This window comes from Haliaeetus leucocephalus, unplaced genomic scaffold (genome assembly GCF_000737465.1).
Source record: "Haliaeetus leucocephalus isolate CR32 unplaced genomic scaffold, Haliaeetus_leucocephalus-4.0 Scaffold317, whole genome shotgun sequence".
NCBI lineage: Eukaryota > Metazoa > Chordata > Aves > Accipitriformes > Accipitridae > Haliaeetus > Haliaeetus leucocephalus.
Genome location: NW_010972753.1, coordinates 425,451 through 442,708, shown reverse-complemented (window position 1 = coordinate 442,708; position 17,258 = coordinate 425,451). Strand labels below are relative to the sequence as shown.

The 17,258-nt window shown below is 50.6% G+C and overlaps 1 protein-coding gene across 1 annotated transcript; it reads left to right on the top strand.

Moving 5' to 3' along the window:
• The first annotated feature begins 2,241 nt into the window (after nt 1-2,241).
• RS1 (retinoschisin 1) lies at nt 2,242-16,935 on the top strand. Its single transcript, XM_010571257.1, has 6 exons — nt 2,242-2,310; nt 10,479-10,504; nt 10,816-10,921; nt 15,032-15,173; nt 15,308-15,503; nt 16,638-16,935. Exons 1-6 carry the CDS (start codon nt 2,259-2,261, stop codon nt 16,788-16,790), a joined length of 675 nt encoding a protein of 224 aa, XP_010569559.1. The 5' UTR covers nt 2,242-2,258; the 3' UTR covers nt 16,791-16,935.
• The last annotated feature ends 323 nt before the right edge of the window (nt 16,936-17,258 follow it).

Below are 17,258 nucleotides of genomic sequence, written 5' to 3'. Positions count from 1 at the left end.
TGCCTGCAGTGGCAGCATGATTTTGCTGTTTACAGTTATTAAAATGAAGGACCATCAACACCATTAGACACAGAGGGTCTGAACTGCATAGTATTTATACAGAGACTTTAATTTTAAGGCTCTTCTACTCTTCATGTGAACCAATTTGATTTTTTGAATGCTACAGATATATTTTTAAACAAAAGCTGCCCTCTTTTCTGTGGGAACGGAATTTTATAACTGGGGACCCACCCATTTTGAGGGTGTCCCTTTGGATGAAATGTTCTTTGATAATAGCTGTGCTATTTCTGAACATGATCCCTGTGCATTTCTTACACAAAATCAAGACCTGTTTGAAGGGTGGAGATGACCATAAACCAAGTTGATTTTAAACTGCGTGGGGTGATGGGGGAGAATTTGATTTTGCTTTTTTAAAATACAGTAGGTGATTTCTTCTGGGTGGGCAGCTCTGTCTCCCAGTGACCCATGCTTATGAGCAAGAGGCTGAAGCCCTGGTCCGGTTTGCCAAGAGCTATGTGGATGAAGGTATTTAGGGATTTTTAAGCAGGGATTTTCAAGCCCATGGGATTTAGATGGCAAGTGCTCATCAATGCAGAGAGGGAATAGATATCTGAGTGTCTTCAGCAGCTCTGGAAATCTCTGTCTCTGTGGCAGCCCATTTTAGACCAGATGGCAAAGAGAGGGAGAGAGCAAGCCTTGCCCAGATACTGTCTAGAGCCTGGAGCGAGATGCTGCACCGTGGTGGATGCACAGAGGCTGCCCTGGTACCCTCAGTGAAGATCGTGTTTGTTCACCCCCCGGCTGAACCTTCTGGTAGGTCTCGCTGCCCCGAGAGAGGTGCTGCATATGAGCGTGAGGCCTCTGAGAAAAAATCAGGAGCAGCCCCCTGCCCTTAGGAAAATGACCCCCTCCCTGCTGCCTGGGACGAGCCGCCCTGCTTGCTCACCCTGCCATGCATTGATGCTCCCCAGTGTTTGGGGTGAGCTGGCCCAAGGCCATGAAGCAGGATGGCTGTGTCCCTGGAAGGGTCCGCCTGCGATAACCCGCCCTCTCCCTGAGGGTAGATTTAAGTGGGAAAAGTGGTGGGCTGAGGGGATTAAACTGCTCGAGGCTGAGCAAAGCAGTGAGCCCCCTTGGCAGGAGACTCACGCTGCATGCCCTGGCGAGGCCAGGATGCATCGTTGCTGGAGGTGTAAATGCAGAGGGATGCCATGCCTGACATCCCATTTATGGGGCATTCCAAATTTGTGGGTATCCCAAGGCAGGTGAGATTAATCCTGCCCAGGGGACTGTTTACAAAAAGTCAGCATCCTTGTTTGCACAGCATTTTTTGAATGGATGTAGACCAGAAGACTAGAGACAGGTCTAGCTTAATTCAACAGCAGCCCACGTGATCTATGCAGCACTTTAATCTACTCCCTGTGCATACAATCTGAGATCTTTTGAAACAAAGCAAGCTGCTTCTGAAGCAATTGCTTTCAAAAACCTCCATTAAAAATTCACTGCTAATTGCACATAATTAACAGAGATTGGAGGAACGGATGCAAGATCCACTGGAATCACTAGCAGTCTGTTGTCTTGAATCTTTCAGTCATTTTAAAATCAAATGTGTAACTCTCTTTGATGTAAACTGGTTGAGAAAATGCTGTAGGTAGAACTGTTAGCAAAGGGAGGTTTACTTTTTTGGTTAGAGATTTTTACAGCTCAGCAAGTAAACAACTGAAATGTGCTATTTCTGTGTGATCTACTAATTGCAGTTTTCAGCCCCTTGCAATTAGGTGACTAAAAGAGCAGTAAGGCCAGGGCAGATTTCTACACACAGCTATTATTAGGAAAGGCATCGATAGTGTAGAGGTAAATAATTGGGGTGGAAGTTAATAAAAACATACCGCATACAATAGACTATATACTACATATATTTTATAAGCATTAGACATCTGCATTTCTGTGGGGGGTATATGTGGTTTCTAGGTAGGTATGTCCCTGTTTATTTGGACATATGGCTGCATACACAATCAGAATCGCACTCACAGTGTCAGTACCTCAGTACTTTTTACCTTTCAAAAAACTGTTACACATAACACATCCTCTAGGATAGAGCTCGACAGCAATAATTGTGTGGTTGGCTTGGTGGTGCTTGATAAAATCATGAGAATGGAGGAGAGTAAGGTGCTTAGGCAATTCTTAAGTTAATCTCATGCCTTCCCAGCAAGCTGAGCAGCACGCGAAGGAGCTATTCCCAAAAGAGGAAGGAAAAGATGCGGTTCAAGATGGGAAGCGTCCTGCTGTCTCTTCTTTTCTGGTACAAAGGTATGCAGTTTGCCTCCTGAGAGGCACTTTCAGATGTCCCTCTTTGTATTTCTTGTTTCATCCATGCTTCTTTCTTCTGCCAGGGGCTGTGGGGTACAGAGCAAGCTCTTCTCTATGTTCTCATGGAAGCATAATAATTCAGGGAAAGGCAAAATTGTGGAGGAGATGTGTAATTTATGTACATGAGTGAGCAGCGTTCTTACAGCTCTATGAATATTCAGTAGTAAAACTCTGTTTCACAAAATAATTGCAGTGTGAAAAAATTGCCATATAATTTGTCAAAATATGAATTTGCAAAGAAAATTGTCATGCAGCTGAGCCAGTGAGTAAATAATAATGCTGATTTGAGAAATGAGGTACAGTATAACATGAAAGACTGGTCCTTCATTAATCAAAACTCTTGATTAATCAAAACCTGATCATTTTCTCTAGCAGCAAGACATTGCTGATGGAGCTCTGCCTTTTTTAAAAGATTCTTTCAGGTATTTTGGCCTGGAAAAGACTTCCAAAGGCACTTCAAGAACAAAAAGCCATCATAAGTCAAGAAAATGGGAAAACTATTTATCAATTTTGAGGCTTTCTCAAATTTACTTTTCAGAAATGTAGCAGTGATAGCAGGTAAGCAGGAGCTAGAAGCAGCCAGAAAATTCAGGATCACAGTTTCCTTCCATTTTAATTAACCCAGCTGTGGAACAAGGAGATAATTTTCTGGGTTGTGTTTGAACTTCTGGCTTCATTGAAGCCAATGGCAAAGCTGCTATTATTATCTTAAACTTCTGCTCTTGCGAAGTGCTGGGCAGTATCTACCAACATTAATGTGTGAAAAGAGTATGATCTGTCAGAGTGTGGGACAGATTTATCAGGCAGTCCAGCTTTTCCCCCATGGATGTTGAATTCTCAGTGGTTTGCTTTGTCTAGTTTTTTCTATCCTTCTCTGTTTCCATTGAATATTTTGGTCTACCAAATTTCACAGATAGGAAAGTGTTCCTCAACTGGCTGTGCCTTCATTTCATCCTGTTATGCTTGGCTGTACCCCGCTCTAATTAATAGGTCTTTCTTTTAATCTTCCAGCAAATATTTGTGCATTGTCCTCATACCTTATCTCTTCGCTCTCCTTTGTTTCACGTGGGAAGGTTACTGGTGCCTGAGCTTCTTGAAAGGCTGTTTTTACCCAGATGCCAGCATTTTTTTCCCAATGGGTGGCATAACTGCAATTAGTCCTTGGAATGGGTTCATACCTTGCTCTCAATCCCAGATGCAGCTTGCTTTTAATAGACACCCACACATCAGGATATTTTCAGAGAGCCTGCAGTGAAAAATTACTTGCAGGATCACTTTCCAGGCATCGCTCCTTTGGTATTTAATTTATTTGCTTAATTTACTGGTTTTCTTAATTTACTGTTTTTCTCTGCTTCGTGGTCTAAGTGTCCTCTTCTGGATAAAGAGCGAGCAGTGACCGTCTGCCCAGGTCCCCCCTCACACTCCTGCCTCTCCCACCATGGAGAAGGTGCCGCTAGGTCAGTCCTCTGAGCCACGTGCACCGATGCCATGAAAAGCTCCTTAGCTTATTTTCTCTGGCAGAGCAAATGGCTTAGAGGAGCACCCCCGGCCCCCGCGCCTTGGCTGGGCTTGTGTTTGCCGGGGACACCACCACAGCAGCAGCAGCAGCATATGGTGCAGCAGGCGGGCTCCTGCGACGAGAGCCGCAGCAGCTGCTGGGCCCCCTCCATATGGTGAGGGGGAGCACCCCAAGCCCCGGATTGACATGAATATACTTTTAGCACATTGAATGTGACATGCCCGCTCCGCATTACTCCATCCGTGCTCACTACACATCGGGGAATAAGCACACCTCGGCAGTTTAAAAGAGCAGATTTCTTTTTTTTCCCCTCTCTGTTTTTTGAAGCTTTGAAAAAAACAAAACACAAAAAAAAACCCCAAACACCAAAATCAAAGGCCCAAACCTGCCTTCAAATCACAGTAAATAACATCTTTAGTTCCGCTCTTTGGCATAATCAATACATCTAATGAAATTACTATGCAGGCAATGTTCTGCATAGCTCTAAGCAGGAAGGAACAAACATGTCAATAAGATCAGAAATTGCCAAAAATTTTCAAAGGAACACTTTAAAAAAAAAAGATAATTATACATCTCTTAAGAAAAGGGGAAATGTTGATTTTTTTTTTCAAATTATTTAAGGTTTTTCCAAATATTTTCACAACATAGAAAAATTTTGTTGGAGATAGCAGGCATAAAAGAGAAATGAATATGAATTAAATAGGTATAATTATAATTATTTAAATGTTTTTATCACTTTCAGATAAATACCAGTAAATAAGACACAATGCAAATGAATGAAAATGGAAATGAAATAAAAACAATTCAAATAAAGAACATTAAATGGAAGCAAAAATAACAAAACCATGAAAAATCCCCACAAAATGGTGGAGGAAGACAGCAGCCATGTTAAAGCACAAGAGAGGAGCTTAAGGCGAAGTATGAGCCCTTCTCCCCTCTGCAGGCTGATGCTGGTCCTCTTGCCTCCAGTCTCTGGCTCCGACCGCGCCTGACGGCGATGAGCAGAGATGAGTCCTCGCAGGCTGATGTCTGCCGCGGCGGTGGTGCCCTCCTGGGGCGTGCCAGGGACAGAATATCATCTACAGGGGAAAGAGGCTGAGCATTTGGCCCAGCATGGCTTTAGGTGGTGAGAGCCCCTGGATGAACAGCCTGTTTTCACCGGGCCAGCCTGGCTCCCAAAATCTTTCGGTGGACACAGATCTGCATATGCACCGGGGGTCTCTGCCTGCCAGCATAGCTCCCAAAGACTATTTTAAGCCTGCACTTTTTAGAAATAAAGGCACTGTTTGCATGACACGGTCCCACGGAGCCCGCTTAGCACGGCCACAGAAAAAGCTCTGGGGGAAGAATAACAAAAGCAAGGACGAAGAGACTGGGCGAGGGAGCTATGCCTGCTGAGGGGACCTGGGACCGGCCAGGGCTGCAGCAGGGGTCCCTGGGGCCATCACCACTGGCACAGGGCAAGGAGAGATGGGGAAAACGCCACGCATGATGTGGCCTGGGATGTGGCAGCTTCCCCAAAAGCACCTTGCTACTCAGGCTGGTGCAGCCTGGCGTGAGTCATCTCGCTCGCCTGGCATGATTTCCAGGGCTGGGATGTAAAAATAGCCTAGGTTAATAATTTAGCAACCCACAAACTAGCACCTGATGGGCACAGAGGTACCGCAATGGTTTTTTTGTGTCTCGACCTGCTGTGTTGCTTACAGACCGCCTTACCTAACTGCTTCCTGATGCTCTCTAATGTGGTGCTCAAGGAAAACAGGGTCTTGCAATGGTGTGCCTTTCAGAAAAGGTGATCGAACCAGTGCCATTCATTCCAGTCACCTCTGTCATTTCTGTGACAGCTTTTTGTGGGGCCCCAGTCACATTCTTCTGTTTTTCCAGCTGCTTTCCTTTCCCCTGTCCCATGGCCCACACATGCAGAAGGGAAGCAGGTGACCAGCTATGCAGCAGGAGCCACCACGCCAGGAAAGTGCTGCATCATGGAGGGAGTGCTCTCCTCTGGGAGAAGCAGGGAGAAAATAATTTTGCTTGTCTCTCTGAGCTCTGTTAAACTGAGATGTTGCTTGCAGAGATGAAAGGCAAGATTAACTATTTTCCAGCTGAAGCTTCTAGGCCACCTAAATCATGAAGTCAATAAACAAACAAAGTCATTAACATTTTCCACATACTTTGCCTGCAATGACCAGGTTTATGCGAACTTATTCCGGTAAATTGAGTGACTGACATTTATTCTGTGTTATATTTTATTTCCCTGTTTTATTTTATAATGTGCTTTCTCATGCTTGTGTATCCATCACTAATTCTAGCCACGCTAAAAAAAGATGGCTTGCTGTCATGGCTTTATGGTCAGGATATTCAATATGATCAAATTTCTGACCTTATCGGAATTTGCTTAGCATTTGGCGGTGTTACTTCTGCCCACACTTACCTTTCTCCCCTCTTCCTCTTGTTTAACCACGTTCTTAATGACCACAAATTTTCTGAGACACGTGGTTACCTGTTCCTGTCGTTAAAATGCCAGCAGCTGAGCCTCCTTGCTACTGCTTGCCCCTTCCTTTCCTCAGCTAGCCCCAAGTTATGGCTGCTGCTTTATCCCACTTCCACCTCGGGAAACCTGCATCCTCCCCATTCCGGCATCCCAGGACTGCCTCTGCCAGCTCTTTTCCTTCTGCCCCAAACCTGGACCAGTCCCTGGGTTCTCTCTCTCCTCCATCCCGCTCACTGATGCCAAGCGGGGCCATCCCAGGGCCTGTGCTCCAGCCCAGCCCCCAGGACGGGTGCTCTGGCACAAAATCCTCCCCTCGTGCTTGCCCAAGCCCCGGTCCCCAAATCCTGCGCTACGGGGTGGCATTTGTGCACAGCGGCGCGTTGGGCGCACCACGCTGCAGGGCAGGATGGAGGGGCAGGAAAGGCACATGCCCTACCTCCCTGCCTCTCACTCGCAGATAATAATTTATTTCACTGAACTGATGGTTTGCTGAATGTCCTGGGGCACTGCAGGGACTGTAAATAGGGCTCTTTCCTTTTTAATGTTTTGGCGTTTTTTTCAGTCCTGTACTTTTAAAACAACAGCCCTCGGCGGCCGTGCAGGACTTATGACTCTCCCACGAATTGCAGCAATTCGTTCTGTCTGACCTACAATTACCAATTATCTGTAACCTTCCTTGAAGGCAAACACGCTCACTATAAAAGCATGCTGCCCATCACATTTTTAGAGTATTGGCAGCCAGCTTTCCTCTTCATTTCCTTTGTAGGACAGGGCCTGTCACAGCTGTAAACACAACAATATATCAATTACTACTTTTTCTGGCCAACTGCAGGCAAGGGCATCTTTTCCTCTCCTCTCCCGACACCAGGGGTTATCAGGCCACGCTGCCCAGGTAGGACGTTTGGCCGACCCGCTGCCGTGCTTACCCAAAGCCGATCCTGCTGCTCCCCTGTGCCGCAGGCAGTGGCGGTCGGATGGCTGAGCCACTCATGGGAGTGAGCCCTTGGCAGTTAACCTCTTCCAGCTCAAAAAAGCAAAGTCGATCTCCTATTTGAGACATTTAAACCAGCGAGGCTTGGAGGCCCCCAGCCCAGCAGGGACAGCCGGAGGGGCAGCACGCTGGCACTGCCTTTGCACCACTGCCTGTGCCAGGGCTGGCCCAATAACAGGCTGCATTGAAAAAAGGGGTTTTATGCCTGAAATCCACACCCTTGCTTGATTTGCAGTTAATGTACCCCAGCTGAGAAGCCTAAAAACCCTAAAAGCTGCTCTTGTAGCTCAGGAGCAGGCATTGCTGACCAGGTGCAGCCACCCAAGCAATGCCAGGGCAGGAGGGTTTATTCCTGGTGGTTGAGTAAGTGCTACTGTACACCCACCCACCTGAAAACTATTCATTTTTTTCCTGTTGTTTTACTTGCAGCCATTGGATTTCCAGCTGCATGTGTCAATGACATGCCAAATTTTGGTCTTGGCTCTCAAATACCCAGGCAGGGACTCAGGAGGTGTGCTGAAGGGCTCAGCATGGACCCAAAGCAATACCCTACATCAGTCTGGTAATTCACATCCCCTTTCCCCACCTCAGGTGCACAGTGCACAATAGTAAGCTTCACCACAATACAGTCTTCCTCATGCTGGGCAAATGGACCCAACACACATATAATCAAATATTTTGTCCCTATACAAAGTATATTCATTTGCTAGTTTGTTTACCAGGTTTTCTCTGTAGCCACTAAAGAGGAGCCACGGCGAGTATTGAGGTAGAGAGGTGCAGGCACCTTTGCTTTCACCTCTGCACAGCTCCACTCACTTCTCAGGTCATTGCCAGGCCAAAGTGCATTTAACCACCATAAGGAAAATAGGAAATGACCCACAAAAGTTTTTTGTCCACAAAAATCAGTCTTCTAAAGATGCGAATAAAGAGGTTAAGGAACACATAGTGAGCACACATCTCTAAATGAAACTTGAATGCCTGCAGACTGAAGGAGCTGAGCCCGCTGCCCCGCAAGCTCAGACCTGCTCAGCAATTGCTGGGCAGCGGGGACGCATGGCGGGCCGTGCTGGCTGGGGAGCTGGGCTCCCAAATCCCAGGGTATCGAAACTACCTGCACCCTTGCAGCTGGTGCTCCCAGAGCAGGGAGCCCATCCTGCTGGGAAAGGCCACCAGCTGGAGCGCCTGCCGGCCCAGCTCCCGTACCCCGGTGCCAGTGCCGCTCCGGTATCGGCATCAAACAGAGCATTAAGCCGGCGGGAGAGGCACTGCATTGCTTTTATTGGCCGAGGTGGTACAGTTTTGATAGGTGATAAGTCCTGTTGTGTACCGTGCTGATCTGAGGACAGGCAGCGTTACCCTGAACCACCCTCACGCGGGTTTACGTTGACCTGCTGTGCCCCGCGTGGGACAGCACGGAGGTGGCGATGTGCCACGCGGCTTCGCGCCCGCACCTCCGCCGTGGTTTTCTCATTGCGCACTGGAGTCACGGGGCTTGGCTGGGTAACATCTGTGCTGGGAAAGGTGGAGCGTGCGGTGTTGTGCATGGCCCCCAGCCTACGCTGTCCAAGAGGCCAGACCTGGAGACGTGCACCCACGTTTTTCTGCTGAGCTCGATGGGGTCTGGGTGCCCCCTCCCTCCCTCTTGGGCCCGACTAAAAGCCGCGTCTTTTTATTGTAAACCAACGTTTACTTCTTCTGCCAGGGCCGATGCCTTGGGTTAATGCGGTAAGTTCCTGATGCCAGAAATGCTGCACTGGGACACTGAAGCAAAGGACACCATCTCTGTGTTAAAGAAAGGGTGTTTTTTTAAATTTCTTTATAATTTTGTTCTTTTCTGGGGTCTTTCTTTCAGACTCTTGATACATTCAGGCCCAGTGTCACACCCAAGGAGCTGTTGCGTTTCAGTAATAAATGGAACTTTGTCTATAGTTTATATTTCAGATGATTATAATTGCACAGTGTTTATGAGTCTTTTGAGATGAAACTTGCTATATAAATGCGAGATGTAAATTCCCAGCATTAGTTGGAGCTTCCTAGGCTCAGCAAAGTGACAGTGTATGAATGAATAAATCATAACTAGATTTCAGTGAATAATTCAGAGTCTAATACATTTGGTGAAAAGATCCTCTTTTCGTATTCACAAAACCTCTGTTTGGAGATGGCAGGTTTCTCGTGGATCCTGTATGCAAGTTTTTAGCTGCTCAATAGCTTGGTCCTTAGTGGCTAACAGATTCCCTGCTGGCATTGAAAACATGATGTTTGACATTTGACTTGTGTTGATGAGTTATCAGCAGTCCTGGCACTATTTTTTGTAAATTTTTTTGTTCTCATAGTTGTCTGGGAACTATTTTGCCAGTCCAAATGCTACTAACATGGTCTGCTTTGGACTTCACTGTGAAGCAGGAGAGCCCTTTCAGCAAGGAAAGGGCTCATAAAAACTCAGTAACAGGCAGGCCATAAACCAGGTCAGATGTTACAAAACCAGCAGCTCTTCCTCTACGGCCACAACAACTGTTTTTCTCTAAGAAAGAAAAAAAAGGGAGTCTTGTATGCAAGATGGATTGGGAAGACCTATTGACATTTAATTTTCCTCCATCCCGTCCAGAGGGAGTGATGCCAGGCCAGGCACTTCGCGGTCTGTCCCATCTCCTCCAAAGGCACTGGGGATTTGCAGTGGCACCAGGCTGGGCTTTCACCCTTGGAGCTCATCAGCTCACATGTTTTAAGGGCAAACTGGGAAAGGGAAACTGTGGGGCAGGAAGACAGCAAAAAGGGATAGGAGCAAAATTAGCTGTATAGCAGAGGCCAAGGGGGCTGGCATGGGTCTCCTCAGGACATTTCAGGCGTGTCTGATCAGAAAGAGGAGATGCCAAAGGCATCGAAAAGAAAACAGTGCAGGAGTAGCACTGACACAGGCACATGCAGTGCCCTGTTCCTGCCCATCCTCTTGCTTTCCCCGGGGGAAACGCAGTAGATTCATCAGTCCTTCCTTGATTTATTTGTCCCCAGCTCAGGAGTAAATGTTCATTCCATTTCCCAACGTTTGCTTGCAGCATGTTCATTTCTGACCTCTCTCTCTCTTCTTCCCTCCATGCCCACTGCCCCAGCTGCAATGGCCCTCTCCCCGGGAGAGGTAAGTCTTTCTGGCTCGTTTGGCTGCTGGGTAAATGCTGGGGGTCCGGCACTGCCCAGCTCTGGTGCCTTGGGGCAGAAGGAGGGATGGCAACTCGGCCTTGGAGCCCAGGCACGTGCTCTGACCTCTGAATCCAAGAGGGAGTCATCCCACGTTTCATGCTGGGCTGGCATGAAGAACGGGGCTCGGAGAAGGTGCAGCAGCCCAGGCAGGCGCGAGGTCTGTCTAAGCTTCGGGACTCAGATTTAGTCTTGTGTCACCATTGCCGATGACTACGTTGATTTATCACTGGATTTTTACCTTCTCTTTAGGATGAGAGACTGGAGCTGTGGCACAGCAAGGCTTGCAAATGCGATTGCCAAGGAGGTCCTAACTCGGTGTGGTCCAGTGGGACTAACAGCTTAGAGTGCATGCCAGGTAATGGGCCAGCACGCTTTTAGCCATGTTGAGTGATCTTCAACAGCTTCCCCAGTTGCACCCTGCATTGCAGAGGTGGCATATCATGGCGGTACTTGTTCCAAACCCAGCTGCCGGCAGGGGCTGGGGGAGCTGCACCGGTGGGAGGTGCGGGGTGACCCTGCACCTTTGGGCAGAGGGGCAGGGGATGTGCTTGGACCTCGGGAGGTCACCCGGGGTGGCCCAGGCTGGCCAGTGCCGGTGGGCACTTGCCTGCCCTGTCCCTACAGCACTGGTGCTCCCAGAAAGTGCCGGGGGAAGCTACCGCCCTGTGCAGGATTTGCTGTGGGAAACCTTTTGTACCACCTAGGCTCATTCTCCCTCGCTGCAGCTTAGCCTGTGACAGCTTCTCCTCTCTCCAGGGGTCAAGGAAAACAGTTTATTCTTTCTTTGCAGCATATTTTTAAACAGTAAAAGACTACAATCTTGTTTTCCCTGGGCTGCCCCTGCCCAGCTCCTTCAGCCATTCCTTACAGATCATGTTTTATAGATTTCTGATCAAGATCTTCCCTCATTATTCTCTGCAACCACCACATTTTCCCAGACGTGTTACCCCAGCAAGGCTTTATCGGTGCCCGGCTGGTCCTCAGGTTTAGCTCATGTGTCCCACAGAAGCTGCACTCTTGTTCAGGCCTCTGTCATGCAGATTTTCAGAGGTGTTCACCCCCTCTGGAGCTGGGTGCTGAAAGTGGTACCTCCCTTACACCCGCTAGCAACTACCTCTTCCCAGCTCCCGCGAGAGGCTGTGCAACAACTTGAGGTGTGTTTTGCTGCCCGCGGGTTCCCTGGGGGAGACACACCAGGGAAACGACCACCCCAGCACTCAGCATTTGGCATGGCTGCCCAGAAGGAGGAGGAGGTTAAAAGAGTTAACCTGGAAGAGCTCTGAGCGGAAGCCAGGATGGGCTAGAAAGCAAATAAAGACGTGTATTGACAGGAAGATACGACACCACTGGCAGAGCTTGCAGGCATACGCAAATGGAAATGCAAGGGGAAAACCCCCAGGCGTTTCCATTCCACGCTGGTGTGGGACCTGAAGGTTTCCCTCCTGCGGCGCGAGGGAGCTGACAAGTGCAGAGGCTTCCCAGTCATCCTTGCCGGGCCATCTACTTCCCCTAAGTTCTCCCTCTGGGTGCCCTGCTCCTGTGGAGGCCATGTCCACCTGGGGCTCACCCAGCTTAGGCATTGTGCACAGGCTTCTTTCCTGCCTGGAGAAACTACAAGGAGAGGATTCATCCACTGTGCATGGGTGGTGTCTCGCCCCCAGGGCAGAGCAGCCCCAAACATCCCCAGTAAAGGGCCATGGCTTCTCAGGTTCTGTCCTTCCAGTTTCTGCAGCTGGTATCTTCACAGGGCTGCCTGCTGGGGCAGGTATGAAGAGGAAGAAGGCGTTTGCTGGAGACGGCCCCTGGGATGCAGAAGAATCGCTTATAAGAGCTCCAGAAATGACACTTTATATCTCGTTGTGAGGCATGATCACGCACCCCGCAGAGCCATACGGCAGTGCCGAACCGCAGCCAGCACAGCAGAGATCCCCGACCAGCCCCTGGGGAAGTCCTTCTCATTATGGTGGCTCCCCACCAGCACCTATGCCTGGCATGCCAGCCTAGTCCTACCACACATTTTCTTGCTGCTCAACCTTAACAGTGCACAATTCTCCATATGAAGCCTTGCTACAGCCTGGTACCACCCTGCTGTCGCGTGCACCAAGGAATCACAGAATCACACCATGGTTTGGGTTGGAAGGGACCTTTGAAGGTCAGCATCTAGTCCAACTCCCCTACCACAGGCAAGGACACCTTCCACTAGCCCAGGCTGCTCCAAGCCCCATCCAACCTGGCCTTGAACACCTCCAGGGATGGGGCATCCACAGCTTCTCTGGGCAACCTGCTCCCGTGCCTCACCATCCGTGGCGTAAAAAATGTCTTCCTTATGTCCAATATAAATCTTCCCTCTTCCTGTTTAAAACCACTGCCCCTTGAAAAGGAAGGGAAGGAGACACGGCAGGTTTGGTTGATCCGTCCATGGCTGAGGGACACGTGTGTGAGAGGAGCGGCTCCAGGTTTCCTGGCCAGGCGAGGTATGAGGGATGCTCTCACGCATTAGCATTATGTAGCTGAGTAATGAAGGCGCCTTCCTTGACTAATGAAGGCTGGTGTCCTGAATAACGAACACTGTCCCCATATCTCCCAGCTGTCTCTCTCCCCGGGCAGGGGACTTCGCACTCTCTTCGCCCAGCCCAGCCCAGCCATGGCGGTGTGGCCTGGCGTCCCCGCTGCCTGGGGGTGGTTTGCCGAGCCGAGGGGTTGCAGACCTGCCTCCGGCACAGCCGGCGGGGAGCAGCTGGCCGGCCTCGCAACCACCGCACGAGTTTTCTCCAGGTCGGTGGTAATGGCGTTAAATGGCTCAGCCAGTTTGGCCAGGCGGGCAGCAGGAATCTGTTGCGTGGGTCCCTGCGCGTAACGCAGCCGGACGCGCCAGAAGGTGACCTGCTAATTGCATTACGGTTGTGTGGTCTGCAGATTAGTGTTGCTAAAAGTAAAGTTGCGTGGTGTTCGAGATAAGCTGCCGAGTAGTAAACACGCGGGGCCACCCCAGCTCAACCGCCTTCTTGCACGGGGGCAGCAAGGGCTTCAATGTGGCGGAAAAGCGTGATGTTTTCGTGGGGAAAAACGTGTTAATGAGGTGCTGACTGAGCAAGATATGTTAATGAGATATTGATGCATACGATATCGACCCAGTGGAGCTTGCTAATGAGACATCGACCGCATGGCCGCAGCGCGGGGGAGTTTTACCGGGGAGGCCGCAGTCATGCCAGGCCCTGGCGCCCGCGGACACTCCCCATGTTGGTCATTTTTAACGTGAGGCACCACGCTAGTTGGTCAGGCACGGCTAAGGTGAGGAAACATCCTACCCACGAGTGAAGCTGTGCAGAGCTTCGCTCGCTCCTTTATTGCCAAAACCCATGAAATGAACTATGCTGAATTGGAAAATGTGACAGAGTTACCCTTGGGGGCACCACACCTGCTCCACAGGCTGCAAAATCAGAAAATGCTGCCCACGGTATAGATGTTTGCCCAGGCAATCCCCATGTGACATTTGTGAGCGCCTTCTTTATGTGTATCTAGATAGGTAGTGATAGCCTGATTGCATAAAAAAATGATCATAACAGAAAAACCCACGACTAGGTCCAAGCAGCCTGCAGGCACGCTGCATGGCAGCATCACCAAAGGCTTGCCTTCCAGAGCACTCTGCAGTGACCCACCACAGAAAGGTTTAATGGTGAATGAGTATTTCTACCCCTTGTGGTTTTGCAGCCAGCAGGTCTTGCTGAACTTCTCGCTCTCGCAGAAGACAGCGGTGGGCTCAGGTTTGGCAGCCTAAAGATCTGAAGGCAAAAACTCAGATGGAGATCCCTGAGCCTTTGGCAGGGCCAAGCATTACACCTCACTGGCACCGGAGCACCCGCAGGTTTTCCACAAGACAGGATCATTTCCAGATACAAAGATAGTCCCCATAGCAGAAAATGCAGAAGATCTGAGGGTGCTTGTGGAGGGATGATCAGAGCAGGCTCAGCAGTTTTGCCATGCAGGTATAGCCATAAATCAAGACAGTGAATGGAGGAGCAGAAGGAGATAAAGCCCAGCAAGAAAAGCCATGCCAGGCATTTCTCAAGGACCAGGCGGAGGCTGGCAGCTTGGAGGCTGGATCTGGGTTGTTGGATCCAGTCTGGATCTGCTTCCACGTGCTTGCAAGGACGTTCGGACTGCAACAGCTGACTAAAACCTCCCCCCCCCAAATACTGCAGGCAGCACAGGTTTAGTAAGTTTGAGAAAGAGGGGAGAGCTAGAAATTCACACGAGACAAGAGTCAGAAATGAGGACCCCATGGCCCCTGGGCAGCAAATACTGCAGGGATTGTGATCCGGGTTTAAGAGCATCCCCAGCATCCTGGCCGGGCAGGAGAGGGTGCAGCGAAACCACATGGGCTGTCGACTACAAGCGTGCAAACACATGCAGGAAGCAAAGCCACTCGTGTCCCTTAAAGTATTTTTTTTCCTTTGTGCTGCAGAGTGCCCCTACCACAAGCCCCTGGGCTTCGAGTCCGGCGCCGTCACCCCCGACCAGATAAGCTGCTCCAACCCTGAGCAGTACACGGGCTGGTACTCCTCCTGGACGGCCAACAAGGCCCGCCTCAATGGCCAAGGTTTCGGGTGAGTCCAAAAATGCCTCCCCAAGGGGCCCTGTGGGCAGGTGGGTGTGGGGGACCCCTGGCAGCACGGGGACAGGAGGGTCCGTGGGGGGGGCAGCGGCGGAGGATGTAGCGGGGCCGGCGGTGTCCCCCCAGGTGCGCATGGCTCTCCAAGTACCAGGACAACGGGCAGTGGCTGCAGATCGACCTGAAGGAGGTGAAGGTGATCTCAGGGATCCTCACACAAGGGCGCTGCGATGCCGATGAGTGGATGACCAAGTACAGCATGCAGTACCGCACCGACGAAAACCTCAACTGGGTTTACTACAAGGACCAGACTGGGAACAACCGGGTTGGTGGACTTCACGCTTCGGCCACTGGTGGAGGGGTGGTGTGGTTGGTGACATGAACGCGTCGGGTCTCGGTGGGGAGGTGCCCCAAGAGGGGGGTTCTGTGGGAGCAGCAGGGTGGATGGGGCCCACTGCTCACCCCACATCTGGGGACAGCCCAGAGGGGGGCATCCCCCCTATGGTGAGTGTGAGTGCCTCGCTGACCAGCTGCAGAAGGACGAAATACATTTTTGATGTATTCTAATGATGATAGTGGGGTCCAGATTAAGCTTGGAGGCATTAGCTGGCATTGCAGGGGAGGCAGCACCTCCACGATAAAACCCCTTTCTCAGCTGCAGCCGCACAACCCCAGCACGCCTGAGCACTACAAAACAGGGGCTCCTCCTTTTGCTGTATGTCCAGGGCTAGTGCACAGTGACAACGCAGAAAACCCCCCGAGACAAAATCTGCAACTAGTTAAGTCACAAACAACCGAACTGGTCTCACGCCGCACCTATAAGGGGCTGGTTTGAAGCGAAAAATTGCACTGGGGAGACTTTATGGTGGTGCCTGTGGCCCCTGTGCAGCCCAGCTGGGCTGGGGGATGCCACAACTGCTGCCTCCCAGGTGTCCTCAGTGTCCATCTGCTTGTCCCAGCATGGGAGGCTCTGGTGGCTTTGCTGAAGTACCAGTTTCTGCAGCCCTGGGGGGATGCTGAGCTTTCCCCCAAAAAACAGGTCATGGCAGCAGGAGACATGGCAGCATGACCAAGCAGTGGCAGAAGGGCCCCCAAATACATTTTTTGTCTATATCGCTGTGTCTAGGAGCCCAGCTCATGAACTGCAAAGAGTCAAGGTCAATCACGCTCACTCCGAACATGTGGTACCTTGCTGCGAGAAGGCAGATGAGAGAGAACGGGGTCTAGGGATCAAGTCTAGCCTAAACAGAAGTAGTGTAGGAACAATGCGGGGAAAGTGACTTACTCAGAAAACCCAGTCAGCATGTCAAAAATTGTCTGCATCTAGCTATTTTTAAAGTCCTTTATTTTGGGGGTGGAGGAGAGGGAGCCTCCTCCTCCTCCTCTCTGTACAGGCACCCCAAACTCACCGGACAGGACTTCCAGCCCCCTAACCACCTGCCCACACCTCTCTCCCCAGGTTTTCTACGGCAACTCGGACCGTTCGTCCTCAGTGCAGAACCTGCTGCGGCCGCCCATCGTGGCCCGCTACATCCGTCTCATCCCACTGGGCTGGCACGTGCGCATCGCCATCCGCATGGAGCTCCTTGAGTGCCTGGGCAAGTGCGGCTGAGCGCCGTCTCCTGGGGTAGATGTGTAGGTGTCCGCCCGAGCAGCCACCCTGCCTGGCCACTGACGCCGGCTGTGGCCACGGTCCTGCCGTGTAAATGCCCAGCCTGCAAAGGGAAGGGCTGTCTTGAATAAAACGTTGCTTCACACCACGCCTGGTGATAAAGCTGAACCCTGCTGTGAAGCCGATGGGTGTTTGTGGGGCACGCACAGGGGAAGGCGGGAGGGTTCATAGCTGCAGCTTTCATCCCATGAGATGTGGTGCTTCTGGCCCCAGGTGTTAGCTTGGGGAAATCATCATCGCCGCGTGCTGCGGCGGCCAAAGTGAACACAGATGAGGTCCACAGGCAGGGCTTGGACTGTCCGGGGGAGGGCAGGTCTGCACTGGGCTATTTGTCCCCGAGCCCAGGCACCCCCTGCTGCCCCACCACAGCCAGGGAGGGCTCTCGCTCCAGGGCAGACGTCTCACCCT